Here is a 17095-nt window from a genome sequence, read left to right as displayed (position 1 = left end):
CCAAATGCCGCGGCGGTTAAATTTCTTTGGAGGAGAAATTCCAGAGGCCCGTGTACTGTGCGATGTCAGTGCACGTTAAAGAACACCAGGTGGTCGAAATTTCCGGAGCCCTTCACTACGGCGTCTCTCATAGCCTCAGTCGCTTTGGGACGCTAAACCCCATTACCATGTTACCTGCAGGGACGCAAACAACGTGTGTTGATTAATGGGTCCCAGTCTGATTATGTTCCTGTATCTTCGGGGGTACCGCAGGGGTCTGTTTTAGGACCTCTGCTGTTTCTAGTTTATATTAATGACATTTCTAAATATATGACCTGTAAAATACGTTTATATGCTGACGATTGTGTTATCTACCATGTTATTAACAGTTCTTCAGATTCTTGTCATTTGCAGTGCAACTTGGACCGCATACAACAATGGTGTTTGAAGTGGCAGATGTTTCTGAACCCAATAAAATGTCAGTTTATTTCTTTCACGCGCAAGCATCACCCTTTCTTGGCTGAATACAAACTAGATTCTACCCGACTTTCCAGAGTTACTACTAACTATAAATACATCGGCGTTTACTTTTCGTCTAATCTCACCTGGAATGAGCACGTCGAGCACGTTTCTGCTGAAGCTTATGGCATGCTAAATTTTCTAAGAAGAAATTTTAAAATGGCACCACTAAAAGTTAAAGAGCTTCTTTATTTCACCTATATTCGGCCAATATTGGAGTATGCTTGTGTTGTTTGGCACCCCCCTACTTTAAATTTAACAGACATGCTTGAGCGTGTTCAGAACTTTGCCGCTCGGTTTGTCTCAAGTAATTATGATTTTAACAGCAGTGTTACTAACATTAAACTAACGCTGGGATGGGAGCTGTTACGGAAACGCCGTACCAACTCCCGGTTAGAAATGCTGTATAATATCTTTCACCGAAAAATAAAAATAGATAAAGAAAATTATTTGCTTCCACCGCATTTCAGGTCAAACAGACTTGACCATGGGTGGAAGATTAGAGAAATTTAATGCAAAACTAACACTTATCAAAACGCATTTTTCCCATCTACCATTCATGACTGGAATCGCCTGCCCCATGAAATTGTTGAGTGCCGTTCAGAGTCTATGTTCCGCGCGTTGCTGTCGGATGTATGAGTGCGCAGTTGGCTTTCTTTTTTTTTTTCGTCATGTCTTTTTGTTGTTTCATATTTCATTCATTTTGTACTTGCTGTGTCATGCCTTGTTGTATTGCTTTTTTTCTTCCTCTTTTTTTTTCTGGCCTATTCTTCTGTTATGTATCCTCATCCCCCCTGCAATAATGCCTTCGGGCGCTGCAGGTATTTCCAATAAATAAATAAATAAACCAAACCAAACCAAACCAGCTTGCTCGTATCCTGTTGAACCATCCTACCACATACTTCTGCGGCGCAATCTGTAAGGGTAGCTCTGATTATCATTCATTGTTTCAACACTACGTTCGTCTTCTTGAGTTAAAGCGGAAAATCTCTTGTGCAGCGACATTCTGAATTCCTCTACCTTCCCTCGTTCATACCCTTTCGCTTCACCAGTTTCCTCCGTTCCCTCTTCAAATCTAAGCTAATACGAGACCTCACCATTCTGTGGTCCCTACAACACACCTTACCGAGGACCTCCACATCTTCTACGATGCCAGGGTGAGCACACATTATGAAGTCTATTTCACTTTTAGTCTCACGATTCGGGCTCTTCCACGTCCACTTCCTGTTTGCTCGTTTGCGGAAGAAGGTATTCATAATCCGTAAATTATTTCTATCTGCGAACTCTACTAATAACTCTCCCCTACTATTCCTAGAACCTATGCCATAGGGACCTACCGCCTGGTCTCCAGACTGCTTTTTACCTACCTTCGCATTAAAGTGGTCCATCAGTAGAGTGTACGGTGATTTTACTTTGATCATTGCTGATTCCACATTCTCATAGAAGCTTTCAACTATCTGGTCATCATGGCTTGATGTAAACGCATAGGCCGTACCACCTTAAGCTTGAACCTCTTATTAAACTGAAGACACAAAACTACGCAGGAAACAGGACACAGAAAAGAAGCAGACAGGACGAGCGTAGACTAACAACTGATTTATTGGTCGAAAACAACCTTCCTTCAAAAGCAACGCATGCGCAACCAAACTTAACGCCCAAAGCAAAAGTACACAATCTAATCAACCTAAAAAGTCAAGTTCCTTCTTATACAAGTGAATTGATGCCTCGCTAACACATTTTTCCGCACCGTATCTAGCAATTTGCCAGGCTTCAAAGATCTCGCGTGCCTTCTTGTCCTTCGCGCAGCCTATAATCTTCGTTTGCTTGAAAAGCGGCGTACAAAATACTTGTTTATTCTTGTCATTGATCTTACAAGACTGGCAGTGCCTTGCTAAATGCTGCCCACCGTGCTGGCTCAAAGAGTTATTATGCTCCTGAAGGCGTTTATTAATGCAGCGCCCCGTCTGCCCTACATATACGGAACCACAGCTGAATGGGATCTCGTAGATAACTCCCATCTTACAGGCTACAAACTTAGGTCTGTGGTTGACTCCGCACCCTACTTTCTTTTGCAGGTTATTGTTAGTTATGCGGCATAAACGAGACAGTTTACATGGGGCGGAAAAGAACACGTTAACACCAAATTTCCCTCCCACCTTCTTCAAACCGTGCGAAGTCTTGTGTACATAAGGAAGGACTTCAAACTTCTTCCTCTCGCTTTCATTGAGTTCTTGTTGGTTTTGCTTCAACCGTAGGGTTTTCAGCAAAGATTCTGCAACAACTTTCAGAAGAGGAGGAGGAAAACCCGCAGAGTAAAGCCGGTCTACTTGACTGGAAAAACTACATTTCACCATGTGTGGGCATGACTTGACAAGCGAAGATCTTAAACATGAGGTTGCGATTCCCCTTTTTACGAGCTTTGAGTGGCAGGAATCATAAGGTAGAAGAGCCTTCTTAGATCTTGGTAAATAGGCCCAGCATAGATGGCCCCCTGTATGAAGAAACAATTTTAAGTCTAAAAACTGATGGCCCCCTGTTTTTTCATACAGGGGGCCATCTATGCTGGGCCTATTTACCAAGATCTAAGAAGGCTCTTCTACCTTATGATTCCTGCCACTCAAAGCTCGTAAAAAGGGGAATCGCGACCTCATGTTTAAGATCTTCGCTTGTCAAGTCATGCCCACACATGGTGAAATGTAGTTTTTCCAGTCAAGTAGACCGGCTTTACTCTGCGGGTTTTCCTCCTCCTCTTCTGAAAGCTGTTGCAGAATCTTTGCTGAAAACCCTACGGTTGAAGCAAAACCAACAAGAACTCAATGAAAGCGAGAGGAAGAAGTTTGAAGTCCTTCCTTATGTACACAAGACTTCGCACGGTTTGAAGAAGGTGGGAGGGAAATTTGGTGTTAACGTGTTCTTTTCCGCCCCATGTAAACTGTCTCGTTTATGCCGCATAACTAACAATAACCTGCAAAAGAAAGTAGGGTGCGGAGTCAACCACAGACCTAAGTTTGTAGCCTGTAAGATGGGAGTTATCTACGAGATCCCATTCAGCTGTGGTTCCGTATATGTAGGGCAGACGGGGCGCTGCATTAATAAACGCCTTCAGGAGCATAATAACTCTTTGAGCCAGCATGGTGGGCAGCATTTAGCAAGGCACTGCCAGTCTTGTAAGATCAATGACAAGAATAAACAAGTATTTTGTACGCCGCTTTTCAAGCAAACGAAGATTATAGGCTGCGCGAAGGACAAGAAGGCACGCGAGATCTTTGAAGCCTGGCAAATTGCTAGATACGGTGCGGAAAAATGTGTTAGCGAGGCATCAATTCACTTGTATAAGAAGGAACTTGACTTTTTAGGTTGATTAGATTGTGTACTTTTGCTTTGGGCGTTAAGTTTGGTTGCGCATGCGTTGCTTTTGAAGGAAGGTTGTTTTCGACCAATAAATCAGTTGTTAGTCTACGCTCGTCCTGTCTGCTTCTTTTCTGTGTCCTGTTTCCTGCGTAGTTTTGTGTCTTCAGTATGTCTTACCAACTAGCCTCTCATCACACACTTCTAGAACTCTTATTAAACCTAATTACGATAGCTGCCACTCTCTCGTTAATACTGTAGAACTCCTCGATGCTGCCAGCTATAACGTGATTTATGAGAAATCCCACACCTAGTTCTCGCCTATCTGCTAATCCACGATAGCACAGTACATGCCCGCCCTTTAGTACTGTATACGCCTCATCTCTCCTCCTTACCTCACTAAGCCCTATGACATCCCATTTAATGCCGGCTAATTCCTCCAACAGCACTGCTAAGCTAGCCTCTCTTGATATGGTTCTTGCGTTAAATGTTTCCAGGTTCTGTTTCCAATGGTGGCCTGTCCGGAGCCAGAGATTCTTAGCACCCTACGCTGCATCACAGACCTGACCGCCGCCTTGGTCAGTTGCTCCGCAGCCGCTGGGGACTGAGGGCCGAGGGTTAATTCGCTTGTTCATAGAAGGTTGTCGCCAAGTACTACACCAGGGTGGCCAAATCCTGTTCTGATGAGGATGTGCGTTGTCGGTTCCGGTCACCGAAATCAGGCCGCACTCCAGGCCTGGTTATGCAATTCCATCGACACGCGGATATTTTTTTTTAATCCGGTGGAGCATTGCGTGGCCCCAGGATTCGAACCCCGGTCCTCTTGCACTCGAGGCGGATGCTCTACCTCTACGCCATCGCTGCCCTCGCCCTTTCAGTTTTAGTCTCACTCCAAACTTACGGCAACTCTCCATTGAAACGCCCTTGAATACATTTCAGCACGTTGTTGAGAAGCTTTCTGGCGATAACGGTGATCAGCTGCGAGATCTGTTGCCCGAGCCGGTAAAGCTTGTGAAAATTGCTTTTACTATTCCAGTCACGTCGCGCACATCTGAGAGATTGTTTTCGTGCCTCCGTTGCGTCAAAGCGTATCTCAGGTCCACAATGGGTGAGCTCGATTGAATCACATACCATTTCTCCATGGGCACAAAGAGCTCGCCCCCCGAACAAATCTCAGTGACATCGCGAACAACTCTACTCAGAGGTCTACTGTGCGAAGAAACACATTCTGAATTGTGCTGTAGGCTTTGCATAAAGTGAAGGACAGTGAACATCATAGTAAAATACGCCAGCCTTTTGCAAGCTGGCACTGTCCATAATCTCAAATTAGTCCCTCCCATGTAATCGGCCATCAGTTCCCTATGTTGCCTCTTTGCCATTGCAGCTTCTGCTCTTAGACTCCTGTTTGTGTCTTCGTTATACTTTTGAAAGATGTATGAAGAGTGCGTATTTTTTCTTTAAATTTCAAATTGTTAGCTTGTTGTGAGAACGTTTGTATGGTCCTTTGTTTCTTAGACGCGAAGAGTATAAAATATGTTTATATTGAAATTGTAATGTCGTCGAATGTTGTGCCTTTGCAAAATGCTCTTGGTGTATCCGGAATAAACCGGTGCATTTAGAAGACTGGATTTGTCATTCGTAGGGCGAGATCATGGCTCGCGGACCCGTTCTTTAGAATTCGGGGCATTTAGTATGTAGCCTCTCTGCCTGTTTAGATGTTGTACTAACATCACCTGAAGAAAACATGTCACACGTAATACATATTCCCGACCTGAGCAATCACATCTTGCATTTCACGTTCGATTTATCGCATGCACCATAGTAAAAACAGTCCAATACCATTAGCGTATCGCACAGTGGAAGGGAGATGTGGACCGCCAACAGTTCTAAGTCAGGGAGCATAATTTTCTGCGAAATAGAGGACCGGTGACACATTTTTTAGAGACCATAGTTGCTAACCCGCCGCCTCTGCCATTAATGAGATCAACTCTCAAAACACGAAAGTTTTTCACTGAAAATGATTTAACTGGAGAGAGCCACGTTTCTCGAAAAATCACTATGTATGGATTATGTTTACGAAGAAGTAGTTCAAGATCCGGAAGGGAAGAAAGTAGAGAGCGACAATTCCACTGAAGAACTTCAAGACTCCCCATGATTATTGACTGATGAAAGAGGCAGCAGCAGCCTCGTTCAGCACATCAGACTTGGGGATTACTTTTGAAGGTCCTTTCTTAGCTTTGGGTTGCGGAGCAACTGTCTTCGAGGGTGAGGAAGGAGCTCGACGCTTCTGGGTAGGGCATAGCATTTCAACATCCGTGGTGCAAATATCGGCGCTAGACACACTGCCTGGGGCGGTGGTGGGAGGCGGGACTTGGGATGCATCCGGAGGCGACATGGAGTGACTAGTACTAGCAGCACAAGTTGGGAGAGATGCAGATGTCGCCGCCTGAACAGATGGTTGAGGAAGCGCAGATTGGCCTGCAACTAGCTGCGATAAAGCCTCAGCAAAAGTGCTCAGCATTCGCTGAGAAAGAGCCTGTTCTACTGTGGACACTATAGAAGCAGTCACATTAGACTCGAGTTCTCCAACAGAAGATCGCGCACGCCTAGCGTATGAGTTATTCTTGCGGTCAAGATGCGCATAAGCATCAGCTCTCGAGCATCGCTTCACCTGGATTATATCTAACAGGCTTTGCTCGTCAGCGCGTTTCGAACAGTTCTCATCATCAGCTGGGTGGTTGGAGTTGCAGAGGCAACACAGAGGCTGATCAGAGGCGCAGTTGTCAGCTGAATGACCTTGACCACAAAGACGGCAGCGCGTCGCTGATTTGCACGCTTTTCCACTGTGACCGAATCGCCAGCAGTTAGAACATTGGAGAGGACGGGGCTGCAGAGGGTCTACACGGTACACTATCGGCCAGACCTTGAGCTCAGAAGGACAGGAGGAGCCAGCAAAAGTTGTTATGACTGATTCTGTCGGTACGCGCGAACCATTTACTTCTCTACTGCACCTGTAGACAGCCACAACCCCCACACCTGCATCTTGAAACTCTTCGAGTATTTCCTGCGGGGAAGATGCTGGGTCGACGCCACGAACAATGCCTTTGGAGCAAGCGAGCTGTTCCGGGATGAAGGCTTTCACCGGCAATGAGTCAAAGATTTTGCACTGTAGCAGGTCTGTGGCGCAAGCAATGTCAGAGGACTTGCAGACAATGCCTCTACGACCGAACGGTCGCACCTCAGAGGTCTGTAAATAGTGCTTGGTTAGAGACTTTAGCTCCTGTTGAAGAATTTTAGAGCTTTTCATCTTGATCACGCCCTCACCGATCGGTACGAGAGCCACAGGGATGACGTCAATTCCATTTTTCTTAAAAGATTCCAGCGGCAAGCTTTGGGTGGGCAAGCTGGCAAACCATGCTGCCGACCCTCCGCCCGGGGAGGTCAGCGACATACCTGAGCCAAACGCGCCCTCAAATGCGCATTTACCACGCCTACAGACCTAACCTTAGACCTGGCCAAATCCCCCCACGTAGAAAGGCCTCACCAGTGACGAGCACGCAGGCACCACCAAGAAACCACAGTTGATTTAACAGCCAAGCACCAGCACAGGGAGACCGAGAACGCCAGCAACCGCACAGCCAGACACTTCGACTTCTGCCTCTCGTTCTTCATTCTGCTGCCCCTGGATCTGATGGGGTTACTGTGGGTATGTTGAAGATTTTAGCGCAAGACTTCACCACTCATCTTCTAGATATCGTCAACGCGTCATTGGAAAACACGTGGATTCCTCAGAGTTGGAAGATTGCGAAAATAATTTTGCTTTTGAAGAATGCAGAGAATGGATTCCAATTAGACAATATACGGCCAATTGCTTTAACCTCAAATTTAGTGAAGTTGATTGAAAGAGTAGTACATAGTCGTCTCTCAAAGCACGTTAATGCCGTAAATGGCCTCAGCTCTGCGCAGATTGGCTTTCGTCGGGGATGTTCCATTTGGACCGCACATGTGGATCTTGAAAGCCGAATCAGACTTTCGATGCGCAAGGGGGAAGTTTCGGCCTTGGTGACACTTGATGTTGCTAAGGCTTATGACAGCGTGGAACACACGGTCCTTCTTAACAAACTTGCACAGCTACATCCACCGCACTACATTTATGCCTGGATTTGTGAATTTTTAAAAGACAGAATGTTCTTCTGTACAGACGGATCTTTCTGTTCTAATACCTATGTCCAATCCAGAGGTGTGCCGCAAGGATCTGTTCTGTCACCGCTGCTTTTTAACATATTGGTTCGAGACATCCCCATTCATCCCAACATTACAGTATTTGTATACGCAGACGATATAGCTTTTTTCGCCTCGGAAAAGGATATTCATGCTCTTTACCAGTCTTTGCAGGCATACCTAACTGCTCTTGAAGATTGGTTGGAACAAATTAGTTTATCACTTAATGTCAGCAAGTGTGGTGTGCTTGTATTTCCCCCAGACACCCCTTTGTACATCTCGCTAGTCTACCGTACCACCCCAATTCCGCAGGTGGAGTCGGTTAAATAAAATACCTAGGTATTATTTACGACCCAAGATTGGACTGGCGCCAGCATATTAAGAATAATGTTATTAAAGGCGAACGTGCTCTAGGCCGGCTGACACGGATTGGCAATAAAAATTTTGGCATGCGTCGCGACACCTTACTGTTACTCTATAAGGCTTATATGAGACCAATTCTGGAATTCGGCTGCGTCTTGTTCTCTGGCAGCGCAAACTATAAGCTGCAGCCTTTAGCCTTACTGGAAAGGCGTGCCCTACGGCTCTGCCTAGGGCTTCCCAGATCGGCTTCCAATGCTCTCCTTTATCTCGAAGCTCGTATTCCCGATCTATATTCCCGCTTCCATCTACTCACGGTGCGTACTTTCCTCAGGTCCTTTGACCCGGCCCCTGGTGTTAATGCTCCCATTTTTCTATCCCACCCACACCTGTTTTTCTCTGCTCATTGGCCACGTTATCAGCTCCCGCAAGTTAGGTTTACGCAGAACCTGTTGGCCCCGCTTCAGGTCGATCTGACCTCCTTGCAACGAGTTGCTGACACGCAGGCTGATCCCGTCTTCTGTTACGACCATATCTTTCCATCCCACGCAAAACACATGCCCGCAAATATCCTAAATGGTCTTCTGGCTGAGCACTTCCAGCATTTTCCTCATCATGCTGTACTCTCCACCGATGCTTCCGGGAGCTGTGAGAAGGCGGCAATTGGGATATATTCACAGCTGCAGCCTTCAAATGAAATGAAATCATGCTGTACTCTCCACCGATGCTTCCGGGAGCTGTGAGAAGGCGGCAATTGGGATATATTCACAGGATCTGGCTTACAGCTATTCCGTTCGTATCCCGGATTACACTTCTGTATTCTTTGCAGAGTTTTTGGCACTCGGTTTGGCTCTTCTTAAAATTCCGACGCATGTAGCACAGGTACTTATCCTTGCAGACTGCCTTTCAGTTTTAGTCGCTCTCCAAACTTCCGGCACCTCTCTATTGATGCGTTCCCTTAGGTTTTTTGTTCCGCACACAGTAAGGGAGGTCCGCTTTGTCTGGGCACCTGGTCATTCGGGAATCTATTTCAACGAGGTGGCCGATTTATTGGCAAAGTCAGCTCTCACTGCCCCTGTAATATATCCCATACCGCACCTTATTATGTTGGAGACCTCCCGTTTCCAGCGGTTCCAACATATCTCAGCCAGCTTGGGTGATCCGCTGCTGAATACCGTGGACTTTCAGCATTTAAAGTTCCCATGGAATGTTCGATCATGTAAGACAAGGCGGTGTGAAGTGTCCATGACGCTTCTGCGATGCAGAATCCCCCACCTCAACTTGTACTTATGCAGATGCGGGTTCGCTACGAGTAACCTTTGTAACACATGCGGAGAAGTTGAAACAATTGACCATTATCTCCTCTCTTGCCGGCGGTTCGCATTTCAGAGAAAACAGTATTTGGAAGACGCTCTTTCGAGGTTAGGACTCCCTTTGTCATTACCAGTTCTGCTCTCGTTTGGTGCGAGCGCCACGGGATTCTCGTTAAGCACTATTTGCGGCTACCTTCATGATTACATCATTGCAACTGGGCGGTTACCCTGTTAAATCCATATAAAATTCCACTGAATGTCCAAAAGCGTATTTTATTTTGTTTCCTGATGTATCTAATTTGATTATTATTAAACATTTCTAACAATTCATACATATTTTCTTAATTCAAACATTCTACTATTTTACTTCGCTTTTTCTCCCGCACTCATACCTCTTTGGCATTCACCACCGTACCTTGGCCAATCCCCCCGCGTGGGTATGTGCCATTTTCATATGGTGAAGAAGAAGAAGATGCCGCATCTTTTGTGGAGTCAGATATTTGTTGCAGTGGTACTTCAGCTGGCATCCGGTACCTCGGACCTGTTCACGTCGACGCTCGATATGCAAGAAGCCATCAGCACCGAAGGCAACACCTTTGAAGACTGCCAGCTCTTTGTTCTGCTCCAAGAGGATCGCCTGGACAAAGCCATGGGCCTCCATGAAAGGCTTCGGGCTGCCATGCCACGGAGGGCAGCACAGAGTGTTCTGGGGACATTCCTTTCTGTCAGCCGCCTTGGAGCCTTCTACGCTTACTCGCCATTGTGGAAAGGGTGCCCCAGCTTAAGCGGCCTTCGCGCGGCTCTCACGTCGCCGTCTTCGCTCAGGTGGTGGCCCACAGACAGCGACATCACTGGAGCCGCCGTCGGAATCTGCAAATTGCAGCAACTCTACGACATTCCGGTGAGAAGGATGGCAGCCATGAAGTCTCGTCTGCTGCCGACCGCTTCGCCCGAAGAATACAAGGAAGTGGCCAGGGGTTGCTCGAAGGTGGGACCGTCCGGCAACACGTCAGCTTGGTCCCGTGCTGCGTTACAGATAGCTTCTATTCTCGACAGCGGCACATCCCGCAAACTAAAGCTGGATCTTCGCTGGCTTCAGGACAACGACAAGCGGTGGCCGCTGCTGCGAAGGTCGAGAAGGTCCAAGCGGCCGCGTTACTACCCTGCACCGCCGCAGTCCGACGTCAGTGCATACAAGTCAGTGTGCGTTCAGGAGGGAGATCTGCGGCCATCTAGCAGCGAATTGTTCTGCACAATGTCGACGAACTACGGAGACCCTGGTCTGATCCTGCGACCACACAGGATTGAAGTGCTGTCATTAAAACCACGGATTGTAGTCTTCCCCGGCTTTCTCACCTCAGCGGAAGTGAATTACATCCGATCCGCAGCGCGGAAGAGATTCGAACGGGCCGGAATCTACGCAGCTACCAACGTCGCGGGTGTTCCTAGTTGGAAACGAATTGGCAAGGTGAGAGCTAGATCATCTTTTTTTAGAGGGGCTCAGAGTCGGAGCCACCTCCGGTGTCATAATCCGTTGATCCAGAGTCCTGGACCAATGTTTAGAGAAAGGCAGTGATGTTGACTATAGTTAAATTAAGCAGTAATTACTACTTATCGATGGCGTCGAATTAAGGCAATCGTCTTTTGCGCACAGGAACCGTGGATCGAATCGCGGTGCCACCTCAGTTCTCGGCCAGAGAAAATATACAGAGCGTCTATGAAATTTCATAACCAGGCCTGCGCTGCAGCTTGATCTCAGCGACTATTGCTGACAGCACACCCTCTCCCCACAACAGGATTTGGCCACCCAGGTGTGATGGTTGGCCGCCACCTGCTATATGATTACACCAGTTTACCACCACTCCTCATCCACAGGGGCTCATGAATAGGGTGGAGGTCAGACCTGTGACGCAACGATCAATGCTAGGAATCTTCGCAAGGGCAGACTTTGGGAGCTCAACTTATATCTCATCTTTAAAATTTTCACCAGCGCTGCGACTAGGAACAAGAACAGAGAAGGAAGACAAGGACTGTTCTTCTTCTCTGTTCTTGTTCCTAGTCGCAGCGCTGGTGAAAATTTTAAAGATGTACCAACTAGCTCAAACCACCATTTTGCTCCAAACTATATCTCATCCAGTGAGAGTATATAGTTTGCTGTCTTGTTTGACGTACCAGCGGGTACTATATGCAATGCTGATAGCTTATAGATGTAACCTCTGGAGTGTTAAAGGACGGGCACGTATTCCGCTATCACGGTGTACCGGTGAGGTGAGACCTAGGTGTATTACTGCAGGTCGATCAGGTCGATAAAAGGTATGCAATTCGAAGGTTGTAAAGGTCTACATACTTACATCCAGTTATAAAAACGAGACAGTCGAAAAGCTTTGTGAAGACTTGGTATCAGCTGTAAGTAAAGTAAAAGAGTAATGCAGTCTACTTATGTCCGACTTCAATGACAAGGTAGTTAAAAAGCAGGCAGGCGACGAAGCAGGGGCGACTATATTTTTGAGGCACAGCAAGGGGAACTTGCTCGTAAGTCTTCAGGTTTATTTTAGAAAATTTAATGGTATAGGAATGATGTTTTGGTTTGGCTCATGGAGTTGAACGTCCCAACGAGACCCAGGATATGAGGGACGCCGTAGTGGAGGCCTCCAGAAATTTCGACCAACTGGAGTTCTTCAGCGTGCACTGACACCGCACAGTACGCTAACCTCTAATATCTCGTCTACATTAAAATGCGACCGCCGCGGCTGGGATCGAACACGCATGTCTCGGGTCAGCAGCCGAGCATCATAACCACTGAGCCACCACGCCGGTGGTGCTCATTCATCATCATTCATCAGTCATTCATCATGTTCTCCTCGAAGGTGAATGCAGTTCTGGCAGCGGTCCTTCAGCCTCTGTAGGCTTTCCAGAAATAACTTTCGATGTGCATCAAAAACCTCGTTTCCAGCAGCTATCACATTTTGACAGCCAACAAACTATGTGCCCTTCAAACATTTCTTCACATTAGAGGGCAGGTGATAGCTGCTAGGAGCTAAATCAGGTGACTAAGATGGATGGGACACTATTGTTTAAAATCTACTGCAGTCCAGTTTTTGCACGGTCGCCCAGGCTGTGTGCACAACCTCATTGACGGGCATAAACGGCACACGCACAGACAACATTTCTCAATATTTTCTAGCATGTTGATGCCTCACTTTTTTCCAAATGTGAAGCATAATAGACAGCCCTGATCATGGCTCCCGCTTCTAGATAATCTACAAGCACAACTCTAACACTGACCCCAAAAAAACGGGCGCCATCACCCTGAGCACTGACGTTTGCATTAGGGACTTCATTGATCGGCGGGAACACTAACGGCTCCACTCCGTCGACTATTCCTAATCTCGAAATCATGCAAAAATAACATGTGCCGTTCATTATGAGGAGTCAACACAGAAAAAAAACGGCCGACAATTACGTTACATCTTAATGCTAAATTCGAGCGCAGTTTGTCAGCTGTTTCTGCTTTTCGATAGATTAAGGCAAAGAGTTCGAGAAAGACATGTACAATTGGAGACAACGTTTTATTTTTCACACATATTCTTCCTTCAAGAAACACTCCACTGGCAGTTCTGGATCGTCATCAGGGAGGCTTTGTGGTGGGAGAAATAGATGGATATGTGCTCGACTTGCTGCACCAATGCCTTATTCTCAAAGACGAGGTTTATGCAAGTATTTCGCGAGGTTGTCACATCCGTGGGAGGCGCTACGAGCGAGAGGAACGGGTTGTTCTCCCGCATAAGTGGTAAGAAATTTCTATGCGTTTCGGTTCGGGCGGTGCACATATGGAGATCGGCCGCCACCGATCCTGCCCTGTGATTGCCGCCGCACAGTGGTGGCATTGGAGGAGGAGCGAAGAAAGCAGTTAAGTTATCGGGAAGTCGACGGGGAGGGGGGGGGGGGGGGGGGAAGCAGCCCGTGGGCGCATAGAATGTTGTGCTGCGAACAGATAGCAGCGACTGACTGATGCCGCTGACGCTGCTACCAAAGGATGCTACTAAGTCTATTTGCATTTTTTTTGGCGCATTCGTATGACTTTTCTGTAAGAACTAATACGGCGTCATCAGGTTACAAAAGCGATGTGATGACAGCTTAAGAAAAAAGGTCATTTGTATATGCGGTAAAGAAAATTGCGGCAATAGTGGAACATTCCGACACCCCATACTTAGCTGGAATTACACCGCTTGTTAGGTATCCATTGTTTACCATTTGAAATAATAATCTGTGTCAAAATACCAAGACATATCCAAAAAGGGTGCGAAAACAATTTCATTCTTAACAGTAGCAGTGCTAACGGTGCTAAGAGGCAGGAAAGAGCTGGACGCGCGATAAATGTCAACCGAATCTTACTTGACACGAGGCACATATGCAGACAGTTCGACGGGACGTGCTCACGCACAGCAGCAATTTTTCATACCTCATTATCCACTCCTGTTGTAGCCCGTGATCTGGGCTGACAGTATAAATAAATGAAATGAGAATCTGAAAGAAAAAAAATACTCTTAGACGATCCTCAGTGAATCGCTTGAATGTGTTAGCCGTCAAACGGTCGTTATATCACTGGTTGACGCACTAAAGCTCGCTATATCCGAGGTGGTATACTTAGTTTCGTTACCAGTCGCGCAGCCAGAAATATTTTTTAGGGGTTTGTTAATAAGCTTTCGGTAAAAAAAAAAAAGAAAGATAGCCTGCGCTCAAAGCATATCTTTTCATTTCCTCATTTTACTGCTCTAAAAAATCTGAAGGGTTAGTTGTTACGTGACTGTAATATCTACACAAATATACGAATGCAAACAGGACTTCGATGACTTGATTCGCAAAGACCGTTATTTTCTCACAAAAAGAACACTCGTACGCAAAATTGCGGCTATTTACAAAGTTTTCACATAATATACAACAGAAACGCTTTTGCTCTGCAACACCGTGAGCAACTGCGAACGAATGGCATTTGTCAGAACTTCTACCCCATGCATGTGAACCTGCGCCCTGCTGCGCTCTTATTTTCATTTTCACTTTTGAATACATCGATGCGGTGTGTTAATTGTACGGGCGAAGGTAAAGGCCGAAATGCGAGGGTGATATTTCGAGGGTGAGGGTATTCTCTCACCGAAACACCCGCCCTGGCTACGCCCATGTTCCTTATATCCGAGATAGACATAATCACGTCGTTACATCCGAGGTCCACAGAGGAATGTTTGTTATATCCGATGTAACAGACGAGCGTTCGCTATATTCGAGGTTGCGAGGTGACGTCGGTCGCCATTTCTGTGTGCACAGATCCTTAATAATAATTTATAAAAATAACATTTAATAAAAATACGGCAACAAAGGCTATCAGGTGTTCACTTGTTGCATTCCGCTTCAACGTATGCAAGTTATTTTTGTGACAAAGCAACCTAAGGTGGGCTGACACAACTATCAATTTCCTTCCAATGTCGCGATGTAACTGCGTGGCTCACCTCTCAAGGACAGATGTGGCCCGAAATGCTGGTTCGCACCGTCAACGACTTCAAAGTTTTGCAAACAATCATCCGGCTGCAAGCGGAAAACTGTCTTCTTCCTACTCGCCAAGTTAAGCCCAGAGCTTGTTTCAACTGTGACAGCCCTGACAGCTGCTGCAACCGGGTACAACTCAAGAACCAACTGCAGCTAATAGCCTTCAGTGATTCCCGTGACAGCTTAATAAATTCCCTTGCACCTGTTCGAGTAACATCGCAGGGGGTGTCAGATGATCGGGCCATGCAGGGCGTCATGAATATCTGTCGATTTCGTTGATTGGAGGCCCTCCTTTGTAAGGTATCTGCCACTTCCTTCTGGGTTGTATCCGGCTCTGAGTAAGCTGCATTTCTCCAGGCAGAAGCAGGATTATTTTTATGCTTATTGTTTCACGAATGAAAAGCGAAGTTTATTCGAGCCCTCACAAAGCATCACTATCTCCCAGCTGTATTTAGCTTGTCACACGAAATAGCGTTAGTTATTAGGCAACACGCAGACTCACGGCATAAAACGGGGCTAAAGCAAAGTGCCCGGTGCAAAGAGATAGCACGATTATTATGTCTTGCGCTCAGAAACTGAGACAGAGACTTCGTACAGCCATACCTCAGCCTCGACAGCTGGGTTTCAGCTTTTTAATTGATAGTGCAAAAGGGAGGCGTGTTTAAGCGCTGGCACTCTCTGTACAGCAGCCCGGGAAGCTTCCAGTCGGATTTTACCTACATTCTGCTAAAGCCCGCAGTGAAACAACTGTTGTGAAGACTATTCGTCAGACTTGCAGGATGCATCTTGACATCGACTCTTTTGCACCTTTCGAGTAAACAGCTGCAATCGCTGAAGGAGGTTCTTCCCGTTACTTGTAGTGCCATGGTTACCTTGGTGCCGACGAGGAAACAAGCTGTCTGCGGTTGTTGTCGTTGATTGAGCGCACGCATTACAGCTAACCTGGAGACATTCTTCCTCCCTCACCAGGTGTCGTGGCTTTGGGACGACCGACACCCCCTGCTGCAACGGCTCAGTCGACGCATAGCCACGGCGACGCATCTGTCCCTGGAGTCGGCCGAGGCCTACCAGGTGTCCAACTACGGCCTCGGGGGACACTACACGCCGCACCACGACGCGCACCAGTTTGACAAAGTTGCTTCCAAGATGGACATCGCCGACGGAAACAGGCTGGGCACCATGCTCATCTACCTCGCGGACGTGGCTGCAGGTGGCGCCACCGCCTTTACCAAACTAGGTATAGCAATTAAGCCGCACGTAGGTGACGCCCTCTTCTGGTACGACTTGGAACCGTACGAGGGAAACGAAGCCCCCGAGCACTTTTCCTTCTGGCACCAGAAGAGGAAGGCGGACGACCTCACGGAGCACGTGGGATGCCCCGTACTCTGGGGCTGCAAGTGGATTGTCACAAAGTGGATTCGCGAAAGGACCAACGTGGTCGTGCGGTACAACACGCCCGGCTGAAGATTGGTCGCTGCTAAAGGACACAACTGCTTGTAAGCTCTATAACTTATACACTCTGAAAGAACAAAAGCCAAACCATTGCACGAAAAATCTTGAGACGCAGTTTACTGATTGCCATGCAACGTAGTTTACAACATTCCGATCAGTTGCGATCTTCATTGGACACACAGGGCGATGTTTTAATGAGAGGAGGGGGGGGGGAAGGGGGGCACAGATTATGCGTGAGAAACATGTTAGGAAGGCAGCGTGTGCTGATGACATCAGAAAGGTCAAGAAAAATTGGTGTCCACAGGTACAGAACGCCAAATTCATCAACATACCGAGATGTAAAACGCTTCTCCAAGTCAGGC

At 46.9% G+C, this 17095-nt stretch overlaps 1 protein-coding gene across 1 annotated transcript; it reads left to right on the top strand.

The window, feature by feature from the left end:
• Window positions 1–593: 593 nt before the first annotated feature.
• Window positions 594–16745, top strand: LOC149345575 (prolyl 4-hydroxylase subunit alpha-1-like). Its single transcript, XM_089585250.1, has 3 exons — window positions 594–902; window positions 10237–11208; window positions 16251–16745. The coding sequence occupies exons 1-3, from the start codon at window positions 855–857 to the stop codon at window positions 16743–16745; spliced, it is 1515 nt and encodes a 504-aa protein (XP_089441376.1). The 5' UTR covers window positions 594–854.
• The last annotated feature ends 350 nt before the right edge of the window (window positions 16746–17095 follow it).

Source organism: Amblyomma mixtum, chromosome 4 (genome assembly GCF_055824585.1).
Source record: "Amblyomma mixtum isolate Tamu chromosome 4, ASM5582458v1, whole genome shotgun sequence".
In the NCBI taxonomy this organism is placed as follows: Eukaryota; Metazoa; Arthropoda; class Arachnida; order Ixodida; family Ixodidae; genus Amblyomma; species Amblyomma mixtum.
This window is presented reverse-complemented; position numbering and strand designations above follow the sequence as displayed.